At 42.6% G+C, this 22,005-nt stretch overlaps 1 protein-coding gene across 1 annotated transcript in view; it reads left to right on the forward strand.

Moving 5' to 3' along the window:
- Positions 1-22,005, forward strand: part of LIPI (lipase I) — a 420,036-nt gene that overhangs the window by 385,579 nt on the left and 12,452 nt on the right. Inside the window, exons 7-9 of the mRNA XM_069636429.1 lie at positions 4,826-4,921; positions 13,519-13,630; positions 21,354-21,527. Coding sequence (XP_069492530.1) covers positions 4,826-4,921; positions 13,519-13,630; positions 21,354-21,527 — 382 coding nt within the window. The remainder of the gene's footprint in view (positions 1-4,825; positions 4,922-13,518; positions 13,631-21,353; positions 21,528-22,005) is intronic.

Here is a 22,005-nt window from a genome sequence, read left to right on the forward strand (position 1 = left end):
CCTATTCAAATGGACATACACTAGCATACCGGGGAGATTGTGTTCAATATCATCCGAGCAGCCCATTTCCTCTGATAGTCAGAATACCTTGACTGTGACAGCACAACCCGATGATAAATTGGAAAGATAGCACAGTCCATGTATAGTCACCATTGTGCAATAAACAATGTTACGGTAAACAAGAAGATGACCTGATCGGAACAACTTCAATTCTGGGTCCAAAACTTCCTCATTCCATCAGACAAGAAGTTCACCTGGTACCTCTTGAACATCATGAATATTTGGATGTGTTTGAGGATCGCATGCCTCGAGAATTACCTCCACATCCCCCAGAAGACTGCGCAATAAATCTACTTCCATATTGCAAGGTTCATTTTGGCAGGAGAAGGAAGCCTTATGAAAATATGTGGACGTCAACCTAACTAATGGTTTGAATCTAAATCTTCAGCAAGAGCCTCACTTCCTTTTATTGCTATGATGTATACTAAAGAACACATACCCTGTATTGATTAGAGGGGTTGAAATCGCATTAATGAAAAGTACAGGTATCCCATGCCCCTCGTTAATGACGTAGTGGAAGCAGTGTAATCTGCGTTTGTGTTCTCTAAACTAGATCTACGAAGAGCATACCACCTGCTTCATATCAAAGAGGGAGACCAATGGAAAACAGCTTTCAGCACCCCCTTTGGTCACTTCAAGTACCAAGTGATGCCATTTGGGTTGGTTTATGCTCCCGCTATCTTTCAAAGGTACATGACCATTTATTTGCAGACATCCTTTTTCACTATGTCATTGTATAGTTAGTTGATATACTTGTGTATTCTTCATCTTTATCATTACATCAACGACATCTTACTGAAGTCCTGTGTTATTTACGAGAAAAGCATCTATTGGCCAAACCAGAACAATTCGTTTTTGAAGTTAGCACAGCCCCTATCTCGGCTTTATCCTTTCTGATAAGGGTATTGAAATGGATCCCAGAAAGATATCAGCAATAAGGAAATGGTCTTCTTAATCATCAGTTAATGAAATACAATGATCCTAGGAGTGGCAACATTTACCTTCGATTTATTCATCATTTCTTAGATACCATTCTCCTGATAACCAAGCTTCTTAAGAAAAGTGTTTCCTTTAACTCGGATGAAGGGGCAGAAACAGCATTCAATTCTCTAAAAGAAGCATTCTGTGCAACGCTGATTCTTTGTCAACCAGACCAAAGCAAACCCTTCATAGGAGAGACTGATACCTCCCACTGAGCCATAGGAGCAGTTCTTAAACAACTGGGAAATGATAACATGGAACACCCTGTAGCATTTTACTCTCAAACTCTGACCCCTAGTGAGTTAAAGTATGCTGTTATAGAAAAAGAACTCTTAGCTTTCCGGGTGGCATGTATGGAATGGCAGCCTCTTCTTTTGGGTACACAGCACAAGCTTCATGGACGCACTGATCATAAAAACATACACATATGACAACAGTTGGAGGGTCGTAACAGTTGACAGGCAAGATTGGACTATTTTTTCTCACAATAAAATATCAGACTTACATATATTCCAGGAAGTCAGAACACCATTGCTGACACACTCTCTAGGAAACATGGAGAAGAAATTGATGTCCCTCTCATCACAGAAAGAATTCTCTGCAGAAAATCTTTCATATGTATGATCACCACTTTCTTACAAAAGATCAAGAATGCCTTCAGAACTCCGAATGTACCAGATTCATTTCAAGAGAGCGATCAATTCTAACAAAGAGATGGTTTGTATTTTTATCAGAATCATAATTCCCATGTCAAATCTGTGAAGCAAAGTTCTGTCTTGGTGCCATGACTGCCCGCCAGCTGGTCAAAAGGAATGACATCCACTATAAATCTCGTTTCCCATACTTTTTCATGGCCTTCATTGAAGCGAGATGTTATATGTCCAACACACAAGATTCCTGGTCGGATATGTTACCATTAGCAGAATTTTCATATAACAACACTATAAACTCTGCTACTAAGATGCATCCTTCCTATTGCCTTTCTGGTTATCATCTTCCTCTGTCTATTCTTCCACCCACCAACATTCCAACGTTGTACTCTCTTCTAAAGAAGATTGTTGAAAACCACAAGACAGCTTCCCTACATCTTCAGTTATTTAAGGACAAGACAAAGAAATATGCAGATAGGCATTGAAGCAAAAACCCTACATGGGACATTGAAGGCAAGGTGTGGTTGTTCACAAAATACCTTCCGCAATGGATTTAACCATCCACGTTGTCTCCCCAATACGTGGGACCTTTTTAAATTACTGGCTTTCAGGTTACAATTGCCATCCACCTGGAAACAAATTAATTCAGTCTTTCATTCATCATTCTTAAGGACTCACATTCCGGATAAGTTCCATCAATCGAAAGTCTCTTTCAAACAAAAACCTCCTTCCTCTGAACCTGAGGAGTATGAAGTGTCCCATGTATGTGACTCAAGATATTACCGGGGCTCTTTGCAATACCTCATGCATTGAAAGGGATACTCCTGTCAAGACAACATGGGAACCAGTGTCTCATCTCCATGCTCCTATCCTTGTGCTACAATTCCATTGACAGCATCCTTGGAAGCCTGGACCTAGCCAGATGAGAAGGGGTCATACTGTCACAGTGACTCGATGGTCACTCTGGTACCGATGGAAGAAGGGACACCGATACTCCATCACATTTACCAACGATCGATATTAGTGGTCTAGTTTTTTTTTGTAACATGGTGCCTCTCATCCACGTCATTCGTTTCCTAGCCAGAGGAAATCAAACGCTCATTATGTTGCAACCATCCTCGCTTGTGGATCTTTGGATGAGATGCTGTTTTCTGCATTTCGGACCCGTGCTTCTCTTGCCTTCTGTCTCCTTCTGCTAGCACTACTTGCGCTACCCTTCCTCTGCCTTCCTATATTGTCTTTTTCCTACTCGTGAGCTCTGCTCCTTCCCTGCTGGCCTTTCTTCACAGGGATTTCTATCCTAACATTTCTGTTTAGCTTTGATGCATTGTAAGGATCGACACTCTTTCTCTAACATACCTTGCAAACTACCCGTGCAGCTGCTTTCTGGACCTCCCTTTTACCAACCTTTGATCACTGGAATCTAGCGGTATATTTCTGAGTTCCTTATGCAATTGCCAAACGTCAATCATTGATATAGATGGTTTTTATGCCAGAACGCTTTTCACTCTACACTGGGACAAGTCCTGCCTGTTTGCAAATCGGCCCCTTTTTTGACACACACAGGGGGTCATAGTGGTGGCGGGTCTGGACCGCTCCTATCTCTTCAAATATAAACTTTGAGACAAGACAAAGACTGGAAAGGTATCCTGCAAAACTTATCACAATTAATCAAATTCATCAGACTCAGGTGAGACATGCATCATGTTCAAGCAGCTGCATCACCTACACAGCAGTCACAGCTAAAACACCACTCTACCTGGCTGAGAAACCCTTTACCTCTGGAAGCTAATGCATAACAGGAAGCAACAACACTGCCAGACTGGAATCACAAGGGGACTAGTTGGAAGCATGCCTTTTTCTTCTAAGCAACATATCTCTGGAACAATTTACCAACACAGATGAGACGAGCCTCCTCTCTACTTCACTTATGGAAGGGCCTGAAGAGCTTACCCTTCAAAGAATATGCCCTCAATTGTTGATTGCTTCTTCACTCACCCATACTTCTCCCACTCCAGAGCTCCCTTCTCCTGCTCCTCCAACTCAGCATTACCCTGTATTTTGCACGTTTGTGTAAATTAGCCATTCACCATAGGAAGTGCAGTTTGGAATTCATATTGGCTCCTTGAGCTGCCCATTTTCCCTTTTAAATTTCACCCAAGAAAACATTATTTGATGCTATCTGATCAATGTTTTTAGGGCATGTTATCGTCCACTTGCAGACATGAGTGGATATCAAATAACTAGTGATGCATGAGCACATTTTAAATTTCTTCCTGTGAGTAGGCATTGTGCCACTTCACCTCTACCCTTCCCCTGTCTCCCTCTTATCCAAAGGGGCAGGTGCTATAATCTGGGAGCCACAAGGGATGTGTACACCCTCTGAGGATCCCAGGAATTGGATTTTTTTTGTTGTGGAAGGTTGTACCCTCAATGCTCATATCGGTCCTAAAGCTTCTGAGCCCACCCTACCATGATTAACCATGCATTGTATGTTCTTCGTTAATTATACTCATTAACCACAAGCCTGCACCTATCAGTTGGCAGCATGAACATGCAGGCCAGAGCCTCTTATTGAGGGGGACTGCAAGCAAACAGTAAATGATTTTATTCTCAGAGGTGATGACACTGCATTTCACAAAGCAATACTGAAGGGCGATGCTCTGGGTTAACCAAGCAGACCATCATCTGCCAAGCCTTGGTCCCATCCCATAAGGGGTAGATCACCCTAAACGGCTGCATTAGGTAACTTCTGCACGAGACCACCAGCAATCTCTTTCCCCTTTCAGTAATGGCTCGGTAGACTGAAGAACGGTGGTGTGGAGGGTTGCACAGAACAATGCCAGAGGTTAAGATGACTTCAAAACCTTCTACCAATCACCTTTCTTTTTACTATATTTTGCAAAACCGTTTGGATGGTATTTGATAATAGTGCATTGAAAAAATGTGTTGTTAAAGTTCTCAAGTGCTAAACTGACTTGTGGATTTAGAAGAGCATCTTTGAAAATGTACTTATTGGTTTAATAGGTCTCTATCTGTCGTTTCTGTTTGGTTCTTTGTGCATACTAGAGCTTTATCTACCTACTCCTGTTACTCATTGTGTATTGATGGTTGTATTGGAACTTTCTGCCTAGGTTACAAAGCTGATAGATGGAAAGATTATTTCGTTCTGAAGAATCCTCCAGTTACCAAAGCGTTTTTCGACACAGCAAAGAAGGAGCCATTTTGTAGTAAGTGACACAACCTTTTGTCATGTTTCTAACTTTACAGTTACAGCCCAGTTTTCCTTGAGGATGGATTATACACAAAGGAAGTAGGTCAGTGCAGGTATCATTTATATCGTGTGGACAAAATAATGAAGGGAAATTTCACTTGTGATCATTCACCAGATTCATGCGCACAGGTGAAAACCCGCTGTTTTATTTTAGGATACATGTTTATTAGGTAATTCCTTGTGATTGTTATCAACGTTTGCACAGTTCAGAAACAAAGATACACAAACCATTGGATTCTGTCGTGTCCTCTTTTGAAACAACCATGAAAAAATGCCAGAATGTATTGCATAAATCTGCAATAAGTATATAGCTAAGTTAGCTGATAGTATGCTGACAGACCACCACACAGCAATGTTGCTTGAAAATTAAGTTTAAATTCTGTATATTAAGCAGTACACTGAAGTGGAAAGTACACCTATCAGTAGAAAAGGACTTGTGAAGCAGGATTATAAAACATATCCCAGGTCCTTCTGTGGGCTGCAGAAAAGTGCTCACTGGCCTGATTATTCCCCTGCCTATTTGTGTTTGCCAGTATAGAGGACCACTGTCAAAACACGTCAACTCTGGTAAGAGAGGGAATGTGTGCTGTCCAACTACGAGAGACCACTGTGGCTCCCTACATGAGGTTGAGAGTGCTCTGCTGGGACCCCATCCATCCCAGTTCTCTGTAAGAAATGGCAATGACCCATCACAAAACCATGCTCTACTTTACACCAGCTGCTCTACGTCTGAAACTGGGTGGGGTTTGTCTTGGAACAACTAGCTTCATACTACCAATTTAGCACAGGGAGCCACATAGGCTGAAAGTAGGGATGCAATATCATGGGCTTGGTCTCTGCTGTCACTGTCATAGAGAGGCACACACTCTCTGGGTTTTTTCTGCTAGTACTGGACTCCACTCAACACCATCAAGCATCCGTATTGGGTAGTATGACCCACTGATTGATAGAATCATCCATCACTGGATGGTGAATTGTGCCAATGAACTAGTGTCGCACACATCCTTAGGATGTACGTTCACAACAGAACATTCATATGTGTATTCATTTGGTGCACAGGGTTGCCAATTCTGATCAGAAATTGACTTAATTAACACATTTACAGATGGCAGAGGCATTCCCTGGAGACATGCCTGCACAATAGCACAAAGATGAGAACAAGTGGTGAGACAGTTTATGAGGGTGAGAACAGAGTGGGACATAGACCAGAGACAAAAACAGACTACTTACAAAGGAAACATTAACCATGGGGTGCAAGTGCTCCAAACTAAAGTGGAATACTGGACTGTACACATTTACACAATTATACACAATTGCATAACTATGCAGCATTGAAAACATGATGGGATCAGGTAGGGGGGATGAGGTGTGTGGGTGAACTTCCTCTCTGGCCAGTAGGCAAAGTTTAAGCTGAGCCTTGAAGAGATCCACAGTTGGCTGACTTTGATTGTTATGGGCAGCTGGTTCCAATGAAGTGGGTGAGTAGGGAGAAAGAGCCAAAGCACTGGGGCATGGGAAAGTGAGGTTGAATACCCGAGGAGGAGTGGCAGAAAATAGATGGTGTGTAGAAGAGAGACTGTCAGCCAGGTACTGAGGAGAAAGGCTATCTATAGCTTTGTACTCTAGAAGGAACTTGTACAGGGAGTGGTTGTGAACAGATCATGATGTTGGTAGATAGATGTAGGGTGGGGTCTGGGTAGGTTGTAGAGTGTGTGGTACACATGTTGAGGGCTTTCTCTAGAGGGAATAAGGAGTAGAGAGGTAGGACAAAGAATGGGCACAAGCTGTAGTCGAGATTGCTTTGCACAAGATGGAGATTCGAGTTTTTGTAGAGGGGGGAGTAAGAAATTGATTCATTTTCTGAATGTTGAGAAGTTTAATATGATCAGTACGGGCAGTGGTAGTGCTGAATTATAGTATTTGGATGTCACTATCAAAGAGGATTGCAAGGTTGCAGTTGCAAGCCTTGGGCGATGGAACAAGAAGGCCGGGCAGGAAGGAGGTGGGAGAGAGAAGGGTAGGGATTGCTTTGCAAGCTGGAAGACAGATCACTTCAATTTTCCGAGAGTTCACCATGAGGCAGTGGAGAACCATCCAGTAATTGATTGGAATCAGATAATTCGTAATCCGTTCTGAGATGGCTTGGGTGAAGAGGGCAAAGGAGAAAAAGATTTGAGCATCGGCAGCAAAGAGGTAATAGTGAAAGGATGAGAGAATCTACCTAGAGAAGTGGTAGAGAGGGTGAAGTGCAGAGGTCCGAGGACATCTCCTAGGGGAACGGTGACAGGGATAGGGGTCGGGTCAGAAATATGCAAGTTCCAGGAGATTTTATAGGAGCAACATTCCAGGTGGAAGGCAGTCCTGGCTAGAGCATACTTGCAAATTGCAAGGTCTTGGAGAGTGAAGAGGGTGGAGTTGTTCACAGTGTTAATAATAGCAGAGTGTTTGGAGAGGTGAGTATCAGAGAAAATGTTGAAGACATGCCTGAGTACGGACTTTGTTTAGCATTTACTGCAGAAGCCAGACTGAAGTGGATCTTGACTGACCCATCCTCAAAGTACTGAATGTTGAAGACCAACCACTGACTGTTGAATAATGGGATGGAAAGAAACTGGAAAAAGAGAGGTTAAGTGCTCCGAGAGATAAGGGCAAGTGATTGGGCAGAAGTGCTTTATTATTTAAAGAGCAAACAGGCTGATAGACATGCAAGATGGGTTGGCGCTGGGAAGGATTATTGCTCATTTGCAAGGATCAGAAAGGGAAAAGAAGTCAAGGGTAGAATGGACAGGGTAAGAGACAGAGGACAGGAGTGGGTGGGGAAGAGATAGAGGTTATGATTCTAAGTATTTTAGAGAAGACCTATTGAGCACAGTCTTTAGCAGAGAGGGAGGAGGAATAGTATTGCGTGGAAGATGTGAGCAAAGCTTGGAGACTAGATGAAATGCTGGGGTGATTACAAAGGGAGGAGATTAGGCTTCTGAAGTAGGAGAATGTGGCAGACCCCAGTGCAGAGACGATCAATCAGCAACGGAATTTTTATAGGCTAGCAGTAGGTGATGGTCCTGGATTTGCACAAGTATCGTAAGGCATGGCACATGTTTGTTTTGAGGGTCTGAATCTCAGAGGTGATCTATGGCTGAGGACAGAGTCAGGGATCTTTGAATGTGAATTCTGTACACAGTTGGTCAAAGGGAGTCATAAGTGTACAGTGCAAATCAGAAAAAGCACAGTCAATGGAGAGGGCATACATAGGGGAAGGAAACAGGAAAGAAAGCTAAGGTGAAAAAGAGTCCTGCTTTAATTTCTTCTTGGTCATTGAAGAGGGGAGAGTAGAGGATTGAGTAACTGATAAGTTAAAGTGAACAATGGAGTGATCATAGGGGGAGAGGTCAATGGAGTGGACAGAGGAGGAGAGTGAAGTACAGAGAAAGTCAAGGGCAAGAACATTCACATCAGAGTGGCAATGCCGGTCCTGGAGGAAGTACAGAGGGAGTTAAGTTATAGGTGGATGACTGCCAAGGACATGGGAAGGTTAAAGTCCCCCAGCAGGAAGAAGGAGTTGAGATGGGGGGAAATTAGAGAGAAGTGTAGGAGTTGACTAGTGGTGTATTCAAAAGAGGATGAGATGATGTCCAAAGGGGAAGGCAGTAGTTGTGAGCACCTTATCTTATTGACAAGGGACCCCACTATGCAACCATTCCCAACAGGTCCGGGAAAGTAGGAGCAGGGAGCAGTGTCAGTGTGGAGAGACACTAGTGTATCAGAGCCATGAGGGGGAGATCCAGGTTTCAATTATAGTAAGAAGTGAAAGCTGAAGATCATAAGTTTGCGATGTACTGTGCCAAATCTGTAGCTTTAGCAACACATGGAGGATTTGTCTAGGTCTAAAGTGATTTCACCATATTACAAAGAGATTCAAATAGTTTCCTGTGCAGCAGTTGGGTCTACCCCCAATAACACCCACCTTTGTTATGAATCATGAACTAGACATAACATGTGTTTCTGACCTTATTGCATCAGAATACACCTTCTCGAGATGCCTTTTGAAGAAAAAATTCAACATCCCAAGAGCAGATGCTTAGTTGAGGCCATTTAGTCAAGCTTTACATTTTCATTACACTATCTTTGTGTTTCCCTCTGAGTGAAATCATTGTATGAAGTGAAGAGAGGGTAATTGCTCCTCCTCGCTGATTAGTTTTTACAACGCATGCCATTTTTTCTGAATGAATAGGATACTCCTTTCTTCTCTATGCTCTACTATGTAAGAGGCTTCAATTCAACACTACAGCTAAGTCAATGCCTAGTCTGGGATACTGAATGGAAACCCTTATTGATATATCTTTATGTCCAGTTCATGAGTTCTGGATGACTACCCCTATATAACACCCCTCTCTTAGAATCCCCCTGACCCCACTGAGCCAAGAAGTAGTTCTGTTTTGCAAGTTTAAAAGGTTTATTTGAGAAATAAAACAAAATATAGATACCACGCTTTTATAATAAATTAATAATCGATATCGCCCTTATAAATATAATGTTAATCAACAATGGGTAATCTGACACTAGCACACTTCTTTATAATCAATGAGGAGTTAGTATAGGATGGATAAAGTAGCAAAAATACTTTTATGATTTCAAGGGAAAAGCAATGAGGAATAAAATGCAGTACAGAAATACTTGATATGATTTTAGCAAAAGATAAGATAATCACTTTTTCTCTGGCAATTCACCCCCCTCCCCTATGCAATGCAAGAAATGGAAGGAGATGGAAGTAACACACACAGTTCTCAGGAATGCAATCAAATACAATACGAAATTCAATTCCCACCCCAGCAAGCTTAGAGAAAACCGGTATGAGTTTTAAAACACAGGCCCAAGTGCTTTGAATGTGGTGGCAGTGAAGTGAGAAATATGCTGAAAATGCTTTTAATTCCCTTTAGAGATTCAGGGTGAGTGAGAGATACTTCGGATGAGCTCAGCTCACTTTAGCAATGATTCAGGGATGGTTATTAAGAGGCAAACACATTTTTAGCAGAGGAAAGCAAAAAGCTGCTATCTTTTTACAGGTAAAGAAATCAGGCCAAATCGCAAATCGCGGCAGAATTCGTGAGTGCGTGAAGTCGGTTCTAGGTTCGTTGGAAAGCTGAGATTCTAAGCTTTCAGATGAAAGTTAAATTCCGTTCCTAGCCCAAACGGTTCCAGAGATACGGACGATTAAATAAAGGTAGTTTTTCGGATTTAAAGTAAACTCAGAATGACAGGTGACAGCTTGCAGCTGCAGAATTGACAGGTGACAGTTGTGCAGCTTTAAAAATGACAGATGACACGATTTCTGGGAGGCAGTTCTACTTAGGTTAAAATAGTTTGGATTAGATTATTTTAACTAAGAGATTGGTTCTGCACAGTTCTGCTAGGTACTCACAATATAAATTTGAAATAGGCCTCGCCACGGATCTGGTCAGGTTTTGGACTGGACTCCGGTTCTGGTCTCGGCACTTCACAGTGATCTGGGTCAGCTCTCTGGTTCTGCTCACAGCGGTCTGGGTCACTCAGGATCTCTGGTCTGGTCTCTGGCAATTGTTCTTGGCAAAAGAATTCAAACAGCTCGCCCGGCTGTGGAATAATTTGCAAATGATTTTAAGGTTGCTGAGGCCTGCTGAGAAGAGTTCTCAGTTTGTGGTTTAGGCCCTTGCTTTAAGTTCTGAAGTAAAGTTCTGGTCTTTGGAGATTGATGGATTGAAGTCTGGATCTCTGGATGTGAAGTCGTCAGTCAGCATGCTCCGCAGCAAATGGAATTGAATGTCTCTACCTGTCCCAGCAGTCTCTTTTATGTGTTTTGAAAATGGGTGTGTGCCTGGGCCTAGCTAAGCCTGCCCCTCTCACTTGTCATTGGCCCAATTCTCCCCTCTCCCATGATTGGGGGAAGGAAATGTGAGTCAGAGTGATGCTGTAGGTTTTATGGTCAGAGGAACCTCCCCTTGTCAGTTTGCCCACAAATCTATATTTGATTCAAATACATCCTTCCCAGATATACAATTTGTTGAAATTACATGTGCACATTATATATTCCTTATGGTCCATGCTTGTCCGCCTCTGATCTTCCTGGGGGCTTGCATTCAAAAATGACATTTTGCGCATTTTAACTGGTTTTGCAATATCGGACATTTGCCCAAAATTACACACATGTGCGCAAGGGGTATGGACATTAATTGATGAAGTGTCAGATTTTTAACGTGCATACATTTGGAGTGAGACCCTATTTTCCGCTAGCAACCCCCAGAATACACCACAGGGTCCTAACGCCTCTCAAAATGTTCACAGAAAAATCACAAAAATAATGATATTACTTAAATAATTCTGACAAGTCCGCACTTTGAGTTATCTATCTTTTTAAAATTATGCCCTGGTCAAAAAGGGGTGTGGCTTCCCACATCACAGGGTGGAATAACTGGTTTATCCACTTCCCCCAAGCTCAGCTGCTAGCAGAGGCACTGCCCCTCCCAGTTTCCCCTAAGAGGAAGCCACTTTTACGACGCCCCCAATATAACATTTGCCTGAGTCCAGGACAGGCCTTTGTTCAACTCCCTGTAGTCCCCAGCTGCCACTCCCCTTTCAACATAGGCAAAAATGGGTGGCAGCCTATTCTTCATGCATTTCCCTGTGCATTTTCTGGGAAGTTCTGGCCATCATGATGTTTTCAATGCCAGTAAGGCACAGTTTTTGTGGTAGGGCTCGGATGCATGGGTAAAAACATCCCACAACTAGGAGAAGGAATGTATGGGAAGGAATGCTGGGCAAGTATTCTACTGCCAGAGAACTTTACTAACCCTGATACAGTGAAAATGTATCAGGTTTGGTCCCCCTGGAAGTATCTCATATGATAGATGCTGCTGTGTTGACATTAGGGTGATTAATTGCTAATGCAAAGCCTTTTGAGATTCCTTCTTACTTCCTATCATATACGATATACAAACTTAGGTTATGTATTTTCCTATTACTCCCAGATAGTTTTCTCTTTCCATTAAGGGATTAGCTTGTGCACTGAACCTTGAAATACCTGGGTTTCCCTTATGCAAACTGGGTGCAGTGTAGGCAGACAAAAATGGAATCCACATCTGGTGTGCTGTATTACAGAAGTACAACTGCTGCCTACAACACAGCGGCAGTGATGGATGCACTGCAAAAAGTCAATTTCACCCTACCAGACCAGAAATCTCTTTTGTATCTCTGTTAAGGCAGGGTGGATGTCCTCCTAGACATGTAAAAGCTGGGCTAATTGGCCTTGGTGCCCCCACCAGGTTTTTTTCAGTCACAGACTGCACCCTTCATTGAGGGTTTATCAAACCCCTTTTATGAGAATGCAGGGTGTTTACACCTGTACAAATTCTGACTCCGCACCACGTTTGGATGTACAGCATCTGCATGAGTGTCCCCTGACGTTGCTTTGGGAGGCCTCACTCACAAAGTACCATTGCTTCTATGACTATCAAGATTACCTAGAGACACAGAAATATGAGTTATCAATAGAAATAGGCTGCTTTAAGCAGAACATCACTCACCTGTGGTAAACACAGTGATGCACAGTATGTCTCTCTCATGAGGTACATACACTTGAACTACACCATTGTAGTAGGATAACTTTTACTTTCCACTCATAAGCAGAACAGCCCATCTCTCTCTCTGTCTCTGGAACTCTCTCTAAGTCACACATGCACAAAAACGCACACAAACACACACACACGCACACAATGGGAACACACACGCACACAGACACATCTTTCCCAATTCCGTTCTGACACAAATGTCCTATTTCACCAAGATTTGCAATGGAGCAAATTAGAAGATACCTACAAGGATTTAATTTTTGCACCTGCTACCTTATTCCTACTTTACATAAGCTAAAATTTGAGCAAATTTGGTGATGCTTGGAATATCTCTATGATGACCTTGAGCAATTATTTATGAACTGCAGTTGCGAGCATCTGAAAAATGATCCAGAGATTTCAGATTTGCTTCTGCCTTAGGCTTTGTGAATCAGATATAGGTACCAGATGCAAATCTGAGATACTTACGGGCATCTCCGGATTTGCTTTAGTGCAAATCTTTATGAATCAGGTCCACAGTGCGATAGAATGCAGCTCCCCCTTACCGGAAAATACTAACCCTTGCACCAGTGACCCATTACCTTCCTGTCCATAAAGAGTGATCGTTGACAAAAAAAGGCATTTCCCAAACCCTATTCCATCACAACTACTCTGCTACTGGGCTGTACGAAAAACTATGACAAAGATAACATCTGAGGGTGGAATTGGAAACACCCAAGAGAACATTTAAACTCCGACCCAACTCCTCTCTGTAGATTTAGCTACAGAATGTACAGTTTTTTGAAAGTACGTATCCATCTAGAATGTGTTCCTTATATCTAAAGCATGTTATGCTCCAAAGTACTCAATTTGACACTGAGTGTTACCATACATGGTTTATTATTCCAGAATGCAAAAAGGGAAGGAAAATGAGCCTTCAAATATAACACTTTTTTGTGCTATTTCTTTGCAGTGTACCACTACTTCTTGGAGTTTATTTCGTGGAACAAAAATGTTAGGAGGGGCTACATCATCATTAAATTAATGACGAAGGATGGAAACACCACAGAATCAACAATTGATCAGTAAGTGTTAAGGAATTGCATTTATAGAATACCATTTAAGGGATCCATGCTTGGAAAGTAATTCAGTGCTAGGGATGCATTTGCCTTCATCTATTATGTATGCAAATATCCATTAAAACACACTTGAGTGTATGTGGCAGCAGCGAGTATGCAATAAGCGTTGACAGATCCAGTATTATAGAAACACATCTCTTAGATGTTTCCTTATTTTCATTTGGTGATTCTAGAGTACTTGACTTCTTATGGTGTTTTCATAAAGATAATTGTAAACACACAACCTATCATTTCATGTTACTAGGTCTTGCTATAATGTATTTTTACCATATGGATGGCATCTTGTTGTGGACCCAAATTAACATATTACTACAGTAATTTGTTTACTGTGTACTATAAAGCAAACACGTTGTCTCCCAATAGGCCTAATGCAATGCTAGGCAGTCCAGTATGAAATACATATTCACCATCCCCTATCACTGGGTGTTGGAGAAATGGCTGTGTTTCGAATGGTGGACATCAATGCAATTCATCATTGGATGGCTCTCCGTTGCCTCATGCTGAACTCTTCAAAAATGGAAGTCATCAATCTCCCATCTTCTGATGCCAACCTCCCGCCCCCATCTTCTATCTCCTTCCCGCCTGACATTCATGCCCACTCACCCAAGTCTTGCAACCTTGAGGTCTTCTTGGATAGTGATCTACCACTGCAACAATTCATCACTATCACTGCCTCTGCTGCTCATATTAACCTCTGTAACATAACATTTAGAAAATGTGTCAGTTTCTTAATAACCACTCTACAAAAAAACGTTAATCTCCACTCTCATGCTCACCAAACTTGACTACTGCTGAAGCATACTCCTTGACCTTCCTATCGTCTCTTTCCTCCCTCTAGGGAAAGTCCTCAACATTGCTGCCAGGCCTCTCTACAACCTACCCAGATCCCACCCCCTACCAATTAAAACAACCAACAACATACTGGCTGGCTCTCCATGCACAACCTCTCCCTGTTCAAGATCCTTCTCCTAGTCGACAAAACTTTCAATAGTCTTGCTCCTCACTGCCTGTCTGATTGTATTTCAGTTTACTCACCATCTTGTTTCCTCTGATCCTCCTCTGCACTCAGCCTCACCATTCCATAACCTCCCGGTGCTTCCGCTCGCTTTTGCTCTTTCTCCCTACTCACCCCGCTCCACTGGAACCCACTGCCCATAACAATCAAAGGCAGCCCAACTCTGGATCTCTTCAATGCGTGACTTAAATTTCACTTACTTGCTAAAAAGGGAGCTCTCCCTGCCATCTCCCCATCCTCCCTAACTGAGCTCCACCACCGCCTCCAGTGACTTTTAATAATGTATTTTGTACTCCTCTTTCTTTTGAAGCACTTCACCTCAGGTTAATGTTAACTTTGCAAGTAAGCTGTTTCCTTATATTTATACACATTTGTTCTGTTTGTCTTGTTTTGCCCGTGGTATATGTACCACTTTTTTACACCCCCATAAACTGGCTCACCACTTCTTTTCATCTTTGTGCTATTGTACATGCACCCTTTGTGGAAATGCCTCCGCCATCTGTAAATATGTTATTTTAAGTTATTTCTGTTTGAAATTGACATCTCTGTTCATCAAAGAAATACAAATGGGGCAATTGGGGCAAAATACACTGTCCCCCTCAATTTCATCTAGGGACCAAAATTCATGATTTTTGCTGTTTCTGAATTCAAAAATCTACCTTTGGTATGCTTCAGGTGCACACATGTTTTGGCCTCCTAATTGACTTAAATATTCAAACACACAGAACAAAAAAAGCAGCAAAAATACATAGAGCCCGAAACAACTAAACTGTTTGGAATTTCACCCCATCAGCAAAGGGACATTGTGGGCGTAATCCATTCAATTCAGATTATCCTGTGAATATTTCGCATACCCCTAATTCATACCCTAGCCCTGTGCAAACAGGATCCAAAACACTCACAATGGCCATGCAGACAGAAAGTCCAAAAAAGGCATCCTTCTCCTCAAAGTTGTTGTGGTTTATCTATTCATCGTTATGTACTGAATATTTAATTTATGCTATACTTTTCCTATTTTGGTACCTGAGAGCTTCATGGCAGCGATCAAAATGTTTGAGTACGTTCCTCTTGTACATAGCAAATGTTCTTCTGAACAGGGTTCTGTGGAAATGTTATCATAGAAAAGCCCTGCGAATGTTTTTTAATCATGAGTTACTTGCTATAATTTGCCTTTCTCACAAAGGTCTATACATTTAAGACTCGCTGGCTGCACCCAAAGTAGGGCAACAGGGCAGCTCAGAAATAATAGGTGACGAGGCACCAAACTGCTACCCATTATGTAGAACGAAAGCCAGCCCAGTGAAAACAACACACTCCTGGTTTGGCTTCTGCTGCATAGGGAAGCATGGGAACAGTATGTTATCCCGTCAGCACATGCTCAATGCGCCGTGCAAGGCCACAGATGTTTTCCTTCTCCAGCCTTGAATGACCATTTGGGAATTCATACCAGGGCACCCCAGGGCAATGGTGTAGTGGTGCTCCTGCACCTCCATGCACACTCAAAGGGCCTGGTGCAGAATGATGCTGGTGCTCCATCTTCATCATGCATGACAGGAACCAGAAAGTTCTCCCTGCTTCCATGTTCCTGTTTGTGTAGTATACGTGAGTGCATTGGGCATCACAGTGGTGTGTGAGGTGGCATCTGGAGCCCAGAGCTGCAGCAAGTTAAACAAAAAATCTGTATGTATGTGTGTCTGTATACACACATAGATATGTATGTGTGCATGCAAGAGTTTGTTTCTGTGTAAGTGCAAATGAATGTGTGCAGCGTGTGAAGGGTATGGAACCATACGGGAGATATACAAAAACATAGGCTCGAAATGTTGACCAAAGATAGAAAAGATCATAATGTGGATGATTTAAGGTCGACATGTTTATCCATCTGAGAGAAATGTGGATTGAGAATTTGGGGCAGACGTGCAAAGGCTCTCCAAACAAAACTAGTTACATGGAATCCTGAAGAGTTTGAAAAATGCCAGGGGAGCTGTGACATGACCCTTGGTCTTACGCGCATTGTTGAACCAGCCAAGAGAAACCATTTTTTTTTCAAATAAAATTTGAAGAATCTAGAAAAGAAATACAGGGGGGGAGGTTTCAAACCCGGGGCACATTGTTGAAAGGGCTAACCCTTAACCATTGGATCACACGAGTGCTTCTGAAAGAGCAGAGACAAACACGCCCTGTCAAATAAATAGGACTCTCACTCATTCACAGGACAGGCAGTCATATGAATGTCATCCTAATACAGAAAATAATTGCTTTTCAGATTTGAAAGGTGTTTGTTTGCTGTATTAGGATTGGCATTCATAGGACTGACTCTCCTCTAAACTTGCTATTTAATTCTCTGCTCTCTGGGAGCAACAAGCATACACTCTCAATAGGGAGATCCTGCTTCATTACTGCCACGAGAGCAGAGAATGAAAAGAAACAGGTGAAACTATTTCTGTATGCAAAATCGATGCCTCCAAGTCCTTGAAAAGCAGGACTTCCAAGCACATTTGCAGATTATCTTTCATCAGAAATGTCTGTTTAAAAAAAAATGTTAATATATGTTTTTAATGATGTGCAATATTTTTAAACCATAACATTTTTGAGTGAACTTCTCCTTTTGGGAGTGTTTGGTAGGTGAAATGGTCCATGCGAGCAGACATCGGCTCCTGTGGAATATCGGGGAGTCCAAAGCCTGAGAGTTTTACATGTGATGGGGGTATTTTAGTTGTATCAGTCTTACTGTGGCAGCACATCTTTTTCTCAAGAGCTTCTCTCCACTCCTCTTTATCTTGCATCTGATCCCCACTTTGCTTGTAATGCTTGGACACACTTTCTATTCACGGTGGATTGTGGACACTAGTCTGTGCAGGTTGGAGATAAGCTTGCATCTCTTCTGCTTTTGCAGGACATGAGTTTTACTTCCTGTCATTCTTTGTGTAAATCTTTATGTGATTAAAACCAGTGCAGGTCCGAGGGGTTGCTGTTGAAATAAGGACAATTGATGCAGTCATGTTTTACTAAAGCTTATGTTTCTATGGTTGGTGCTGGAGCAGGAGCAGAGCAGGAGATCTGTGTACCATTATCCTATATAGTTTTAGGGAAATTCATATTCTAATGTTTCGGAAATGCTAGGGTCGGTGCAATCATCTTCAGACATGGATATTGTAACACCTTTGGCCACAGTTGTGATCCCAGATGGAATTGCAGTACCAATATCCAATCAAAAACAACTCAGTGATTATTAATATACAGCACAAGGAGAAATGAAATCCCATTGATTTTTGATATCCAGGATCTATCGACCAGATATCTTTATATTTTGTCAGAGCTTCAAGTTCGGCCGATTGTTTTCCAATGATGTGATGTTTCAAACAACACAGGTTGGAAGCTAACGGTGACTTGAAAAATACATCTATGTGCACGAACAATGCATTGACAGCAGTTTATATTTTTGGGTGGATTATATCATATTGACAGCATTGTATATCTTGTAGACATGCCGTATCAGACAGAAGGAATTCCTATGTGGAAGTGGAAGGGCATGTGACACCGGCCAGCCCGTGCTCACATGCCAAACCCTTCCCACTTTCTGTCTCCTGACCTATCAGAAAGAGTGAATCCTTTACATATGCAAAACAGTCTTCTATAAAGCTATTCTGCCATTTTGTGTTGTCCTCACGCATGTCAAAAGTATCCGGGTCCTGGGTTCCAGTATGCTTCCACCTGTTTGGCGAATATGCCTGGGGATATGTTATCTGGAAGGGAGAGTGAAAAAATGTGACGGGCTAAATGTTAGGAAAGATTTCATAATTGTACGTAATTTTGCCTCCTTCTGTCAACCCCCAAACTTTTTGCTGCTGTTTTACACCCTGATCTAGACTTTGCCACAGAAGCGCAGTCTTCCGGTGCACTCCTCTGGGCTTTCACTCAATTCTTATGGGGAAACTGACATGCCCTTAAGACAGTCAGTACTGGGAGACTTTGTTTCCCTTAGGCCTTTCCTCATGTTGCAGCTTTTGTGCAACATGAAACAAGAGTGCACTGTAACTTAATTTACCGCACTCTTGGGTCTCTAGTCATTCCAAAGGCCCTAGAAACTCTCGCTGGACTTATTATGAACTGTGCAAGTGTGTCACGGACAGGACTGGTGGCAGCTATCGTTTCTCTTGTGTTTTGAACCCTTTTTTGCCATGTTATCCGCGCGTACCGCGTTTGGTACAAATAGGTGGCCTGGCTCCAAAATGGCCATGCCACGAGGTTCTTGGTCCTGTCCTCTGACCGTCTTTCCCCTTCACCTTCCCCAGGTCGAGCCGAACCGGGTCCATCCTTATTTGGTCATGCACGTTCCCGCACAACCCAACGCTTTCGCAGGCTTTTGCATGCCTTGTTTTTATGCCTCCAGGATGTGGGCTGGGATGTCTGGTCCCAATACACATCCTGGGTGCCAGAGAGTCTAGAGTGTCCTGAATGTTTGGGACCACCGTGGTCCCCGATAGGTCCACGTATGGTGTGAGTGTTTGAGAGCAGATCTCCCATTGGGTCCTCTCCATTTTGGCGCGAAGGGAACTTTGTATAAGAGGAGGCTGGAAACACCACTACCAGGTCGATCTCCTGAGTTAACACTGAACAAGGGATAAGGAGCCAAGTATCCTGCAACAAGAAGCTAAGTCGAGAAACCGCTGGTGACCCGCTGAAGGTTTGGCACCCTGAGCCGCTGTCGTCCTCCCAGACCGCTCTGCTTCTGATCGTCCTAGAAGGTCTACGAAGGCGCTTCGACCCATTGGAATAGTGGGATCAACTAATCCCGGCACCTTAATCAAACCCCGCAAGTAAGCCTCTTCGGAAGTGTTCCTGGGCCAACCAGTGGGCTGACCAGCTTACGCAGGATGTTTTGCTCTGTCACCGCCGCCGTTTCGGGGAAACCCTCGGGATTTGGTCTACTGCTTGCTCTGCATCCCCGGCACTCTCACACCGAATTTCGTACACTTGGCATTCCCAGGTCTGAAGTGAGACGAGTGCGCCCGGTCCAGAGTAAATGCGGTTGCCGTGTTGCCCTGCTGTGGTAACAACCTGTGCACATTCGCTGCATTTGGGACACCCTCGACCCTGCATCCTGCTACACAGAATCTACACGGTGTCGAGACGTCCTGATTATCCCATCTGAACCTGCCAGCAACGTGAACTGAACTGGAGAAGTCTGGCTGTGCCTGCGTCGGGGACCGGTGAGTAGTCCATACCCCAACCTGTGGCCCCTTGCGCAGGAACCAGTTTCTTTTCTACTGCTGTTGCGAAATAGCGACTCTACGCCGCACTCTCACCCTGCCTCTGCCCACAAGTGGAGGCCTCGTTTGAGTAGTGGGGACTTGTTCTTCATCGCTTCATTCATCTTCCCGAACTGTCAGAGATCCTTGAAGAGACCCTACTCTGTCCATTGGCACAAGCGCGTGCATGTACTATTGAGCACAAGGCTCCTCTCTTCGTAGGGCTCTGGCTTCCTCCTAGTTAGGTGTATTTCTGATGTCGAACTGGGACTAATGATTACTTGCAGTGCCTGTTTTCCTCCCCATCTAAGTGGTCTACATATTACGTGCTCCTAACTCCTTAGACCCCTCTGGCTTGTATATATATTGTATTGATTGTGATGTGTTGGTTTACTTTAGTATTATTGTGATTCTTTGCTATGATCGATGTTACAAAGGCCTTGTAATAAATGTGTCTATATTTTTAATATAACACATGTCTGGAGTAATTTGTAAGTGTCCTTGTTTTGTGTGCTCATTGAGGTCTTTCAGTCACCCTCACCCCTCTTGAGACTTAGTCTTGACCACCGCCATTGCTACCTTGATTGGTCTGGCTTGTCCAGAGGTTACCCTGTTCCAAGAAACTAGGCTGGCCTTCTGAACTTCGGCCCCTCCAGGTCCGAGTTCAAAAATCCATCTTAACACTAAACATCTAATTTCACTGATGTGGGGGGAGTGCAGTGGGACTAAAGAGGGGATCTTAATCATAGCTCAGTAATGTTCATGTGGTATCAACTAGGTCAATGGTGGCCATCTGTGGAGAATGTGGCGAGTAGTGTAAAATGGCAGGAGATTTTAGAGGTGAATCGGTTAGTCAAGGGGAATAGAAAAACTGGAAGCACGATTAGGCGGGGAAGGGAAAAACATGTTTGGTGCCTGATGTGAGTGAGATAGTATGCGCCTGCTGGTGAAGTGAAGCAAGCGGTTTGCCAGTCATTTGCGGTGATAATGGTTCAATTATCTTTCGGTTGTGTGGAGTCTGATGTAAGTGTTCCCATTCTGAAAGGTTAGGTGGCTCGGTGCATGTACGTTCCTGGTAATTTCTGCACTTTAAATGGTGCCTTCCAAGGGGTGTGGTTGAAGCCTGTCGGTGTATAGTTGGGTGAGGCTCTGGTGCAGTTCTCATGATGAAGTTAGTTAAAAAGCTAGTTTTTTTGCTGTTTTCTGAAGGTCCAGTGTTTTTCTGTATGATGGTTTTAGGGTATGTAGAACATTATACTTATGGTATTTTCACAAATTCCAGGTTTTTAGGCATTATTGAATATATCATTTTTCACAACTGGATCTTTAGCAACTCATAAAAACATGTTGTATGTGCTTTTAATCAAAATATAATTTCTTGTGTCTCTGTTTAATTTTTCAGTGAAGCTGCAACATTTGATCAATACACTCAAACAAATCTTCTCGCTAAATTTGATCAAGACTTTGTAAATGTGCATAGAATGTCCTTAAGGTATTATTCAGGAACCGTGATTGGTCCAAAATACAAGCTGAGGGTTCTCCGTGTTAGATTAAGGTCACTTACAGATACTAAGAGGTAAGTGAGACACCTAATAGTCATGAATAAGTACATTTGTTTATTACCAGGTTGCTTTCTAATTGATGTGCCTTGTATAGAGAAAGTGCTGAGCATAAAGTTATTAATTTTAAACATGTACTGAAATGATTGCAAATTATTAAATCACATGGTAATCGGCAACCATTTGCAAAGGTTTTAAGGAAGGGGTATTTTGTAAAAAACTTGGATCTTTCATCTATGTGTGTGCTCATTTCCTTTAAAAAATAACTCCCCTTTTTTATTTTTTTGCCATTATCTGTCTCCGCTTACTCTTTGTTTCTCTCCTTTCTATCACTCTTTGTAGAACACTAGAACATTTGATATTTTATCATTTTAGTCATCTTGTTTCCCTACTTTTTCTCTTCTCTCTCGTTTTCCATCTGTACAAAGTTCTTTTTCCATGCATGCTTCTCTAATCTTGTGTGTCCAGTTGCTTTATCTTTGATTTTGTCTTTTC

This window comes from Ambystoma mexicanum, chromosome 7p (assembly GCF_040938575.1).
Source record: "Ambystoma mexicanum isolate Mex_15411 chromosome 7p, UKY_AmexF1_1, whole genome shotgun sequence".
NCBI classification, from domain to species: domain Eukaryota; kingdom Metazoa; phylum Chordata; class Amphibia; order Caudata; family Ambystomatidae; genus Ambystoma; species Ambystoma mexicanum.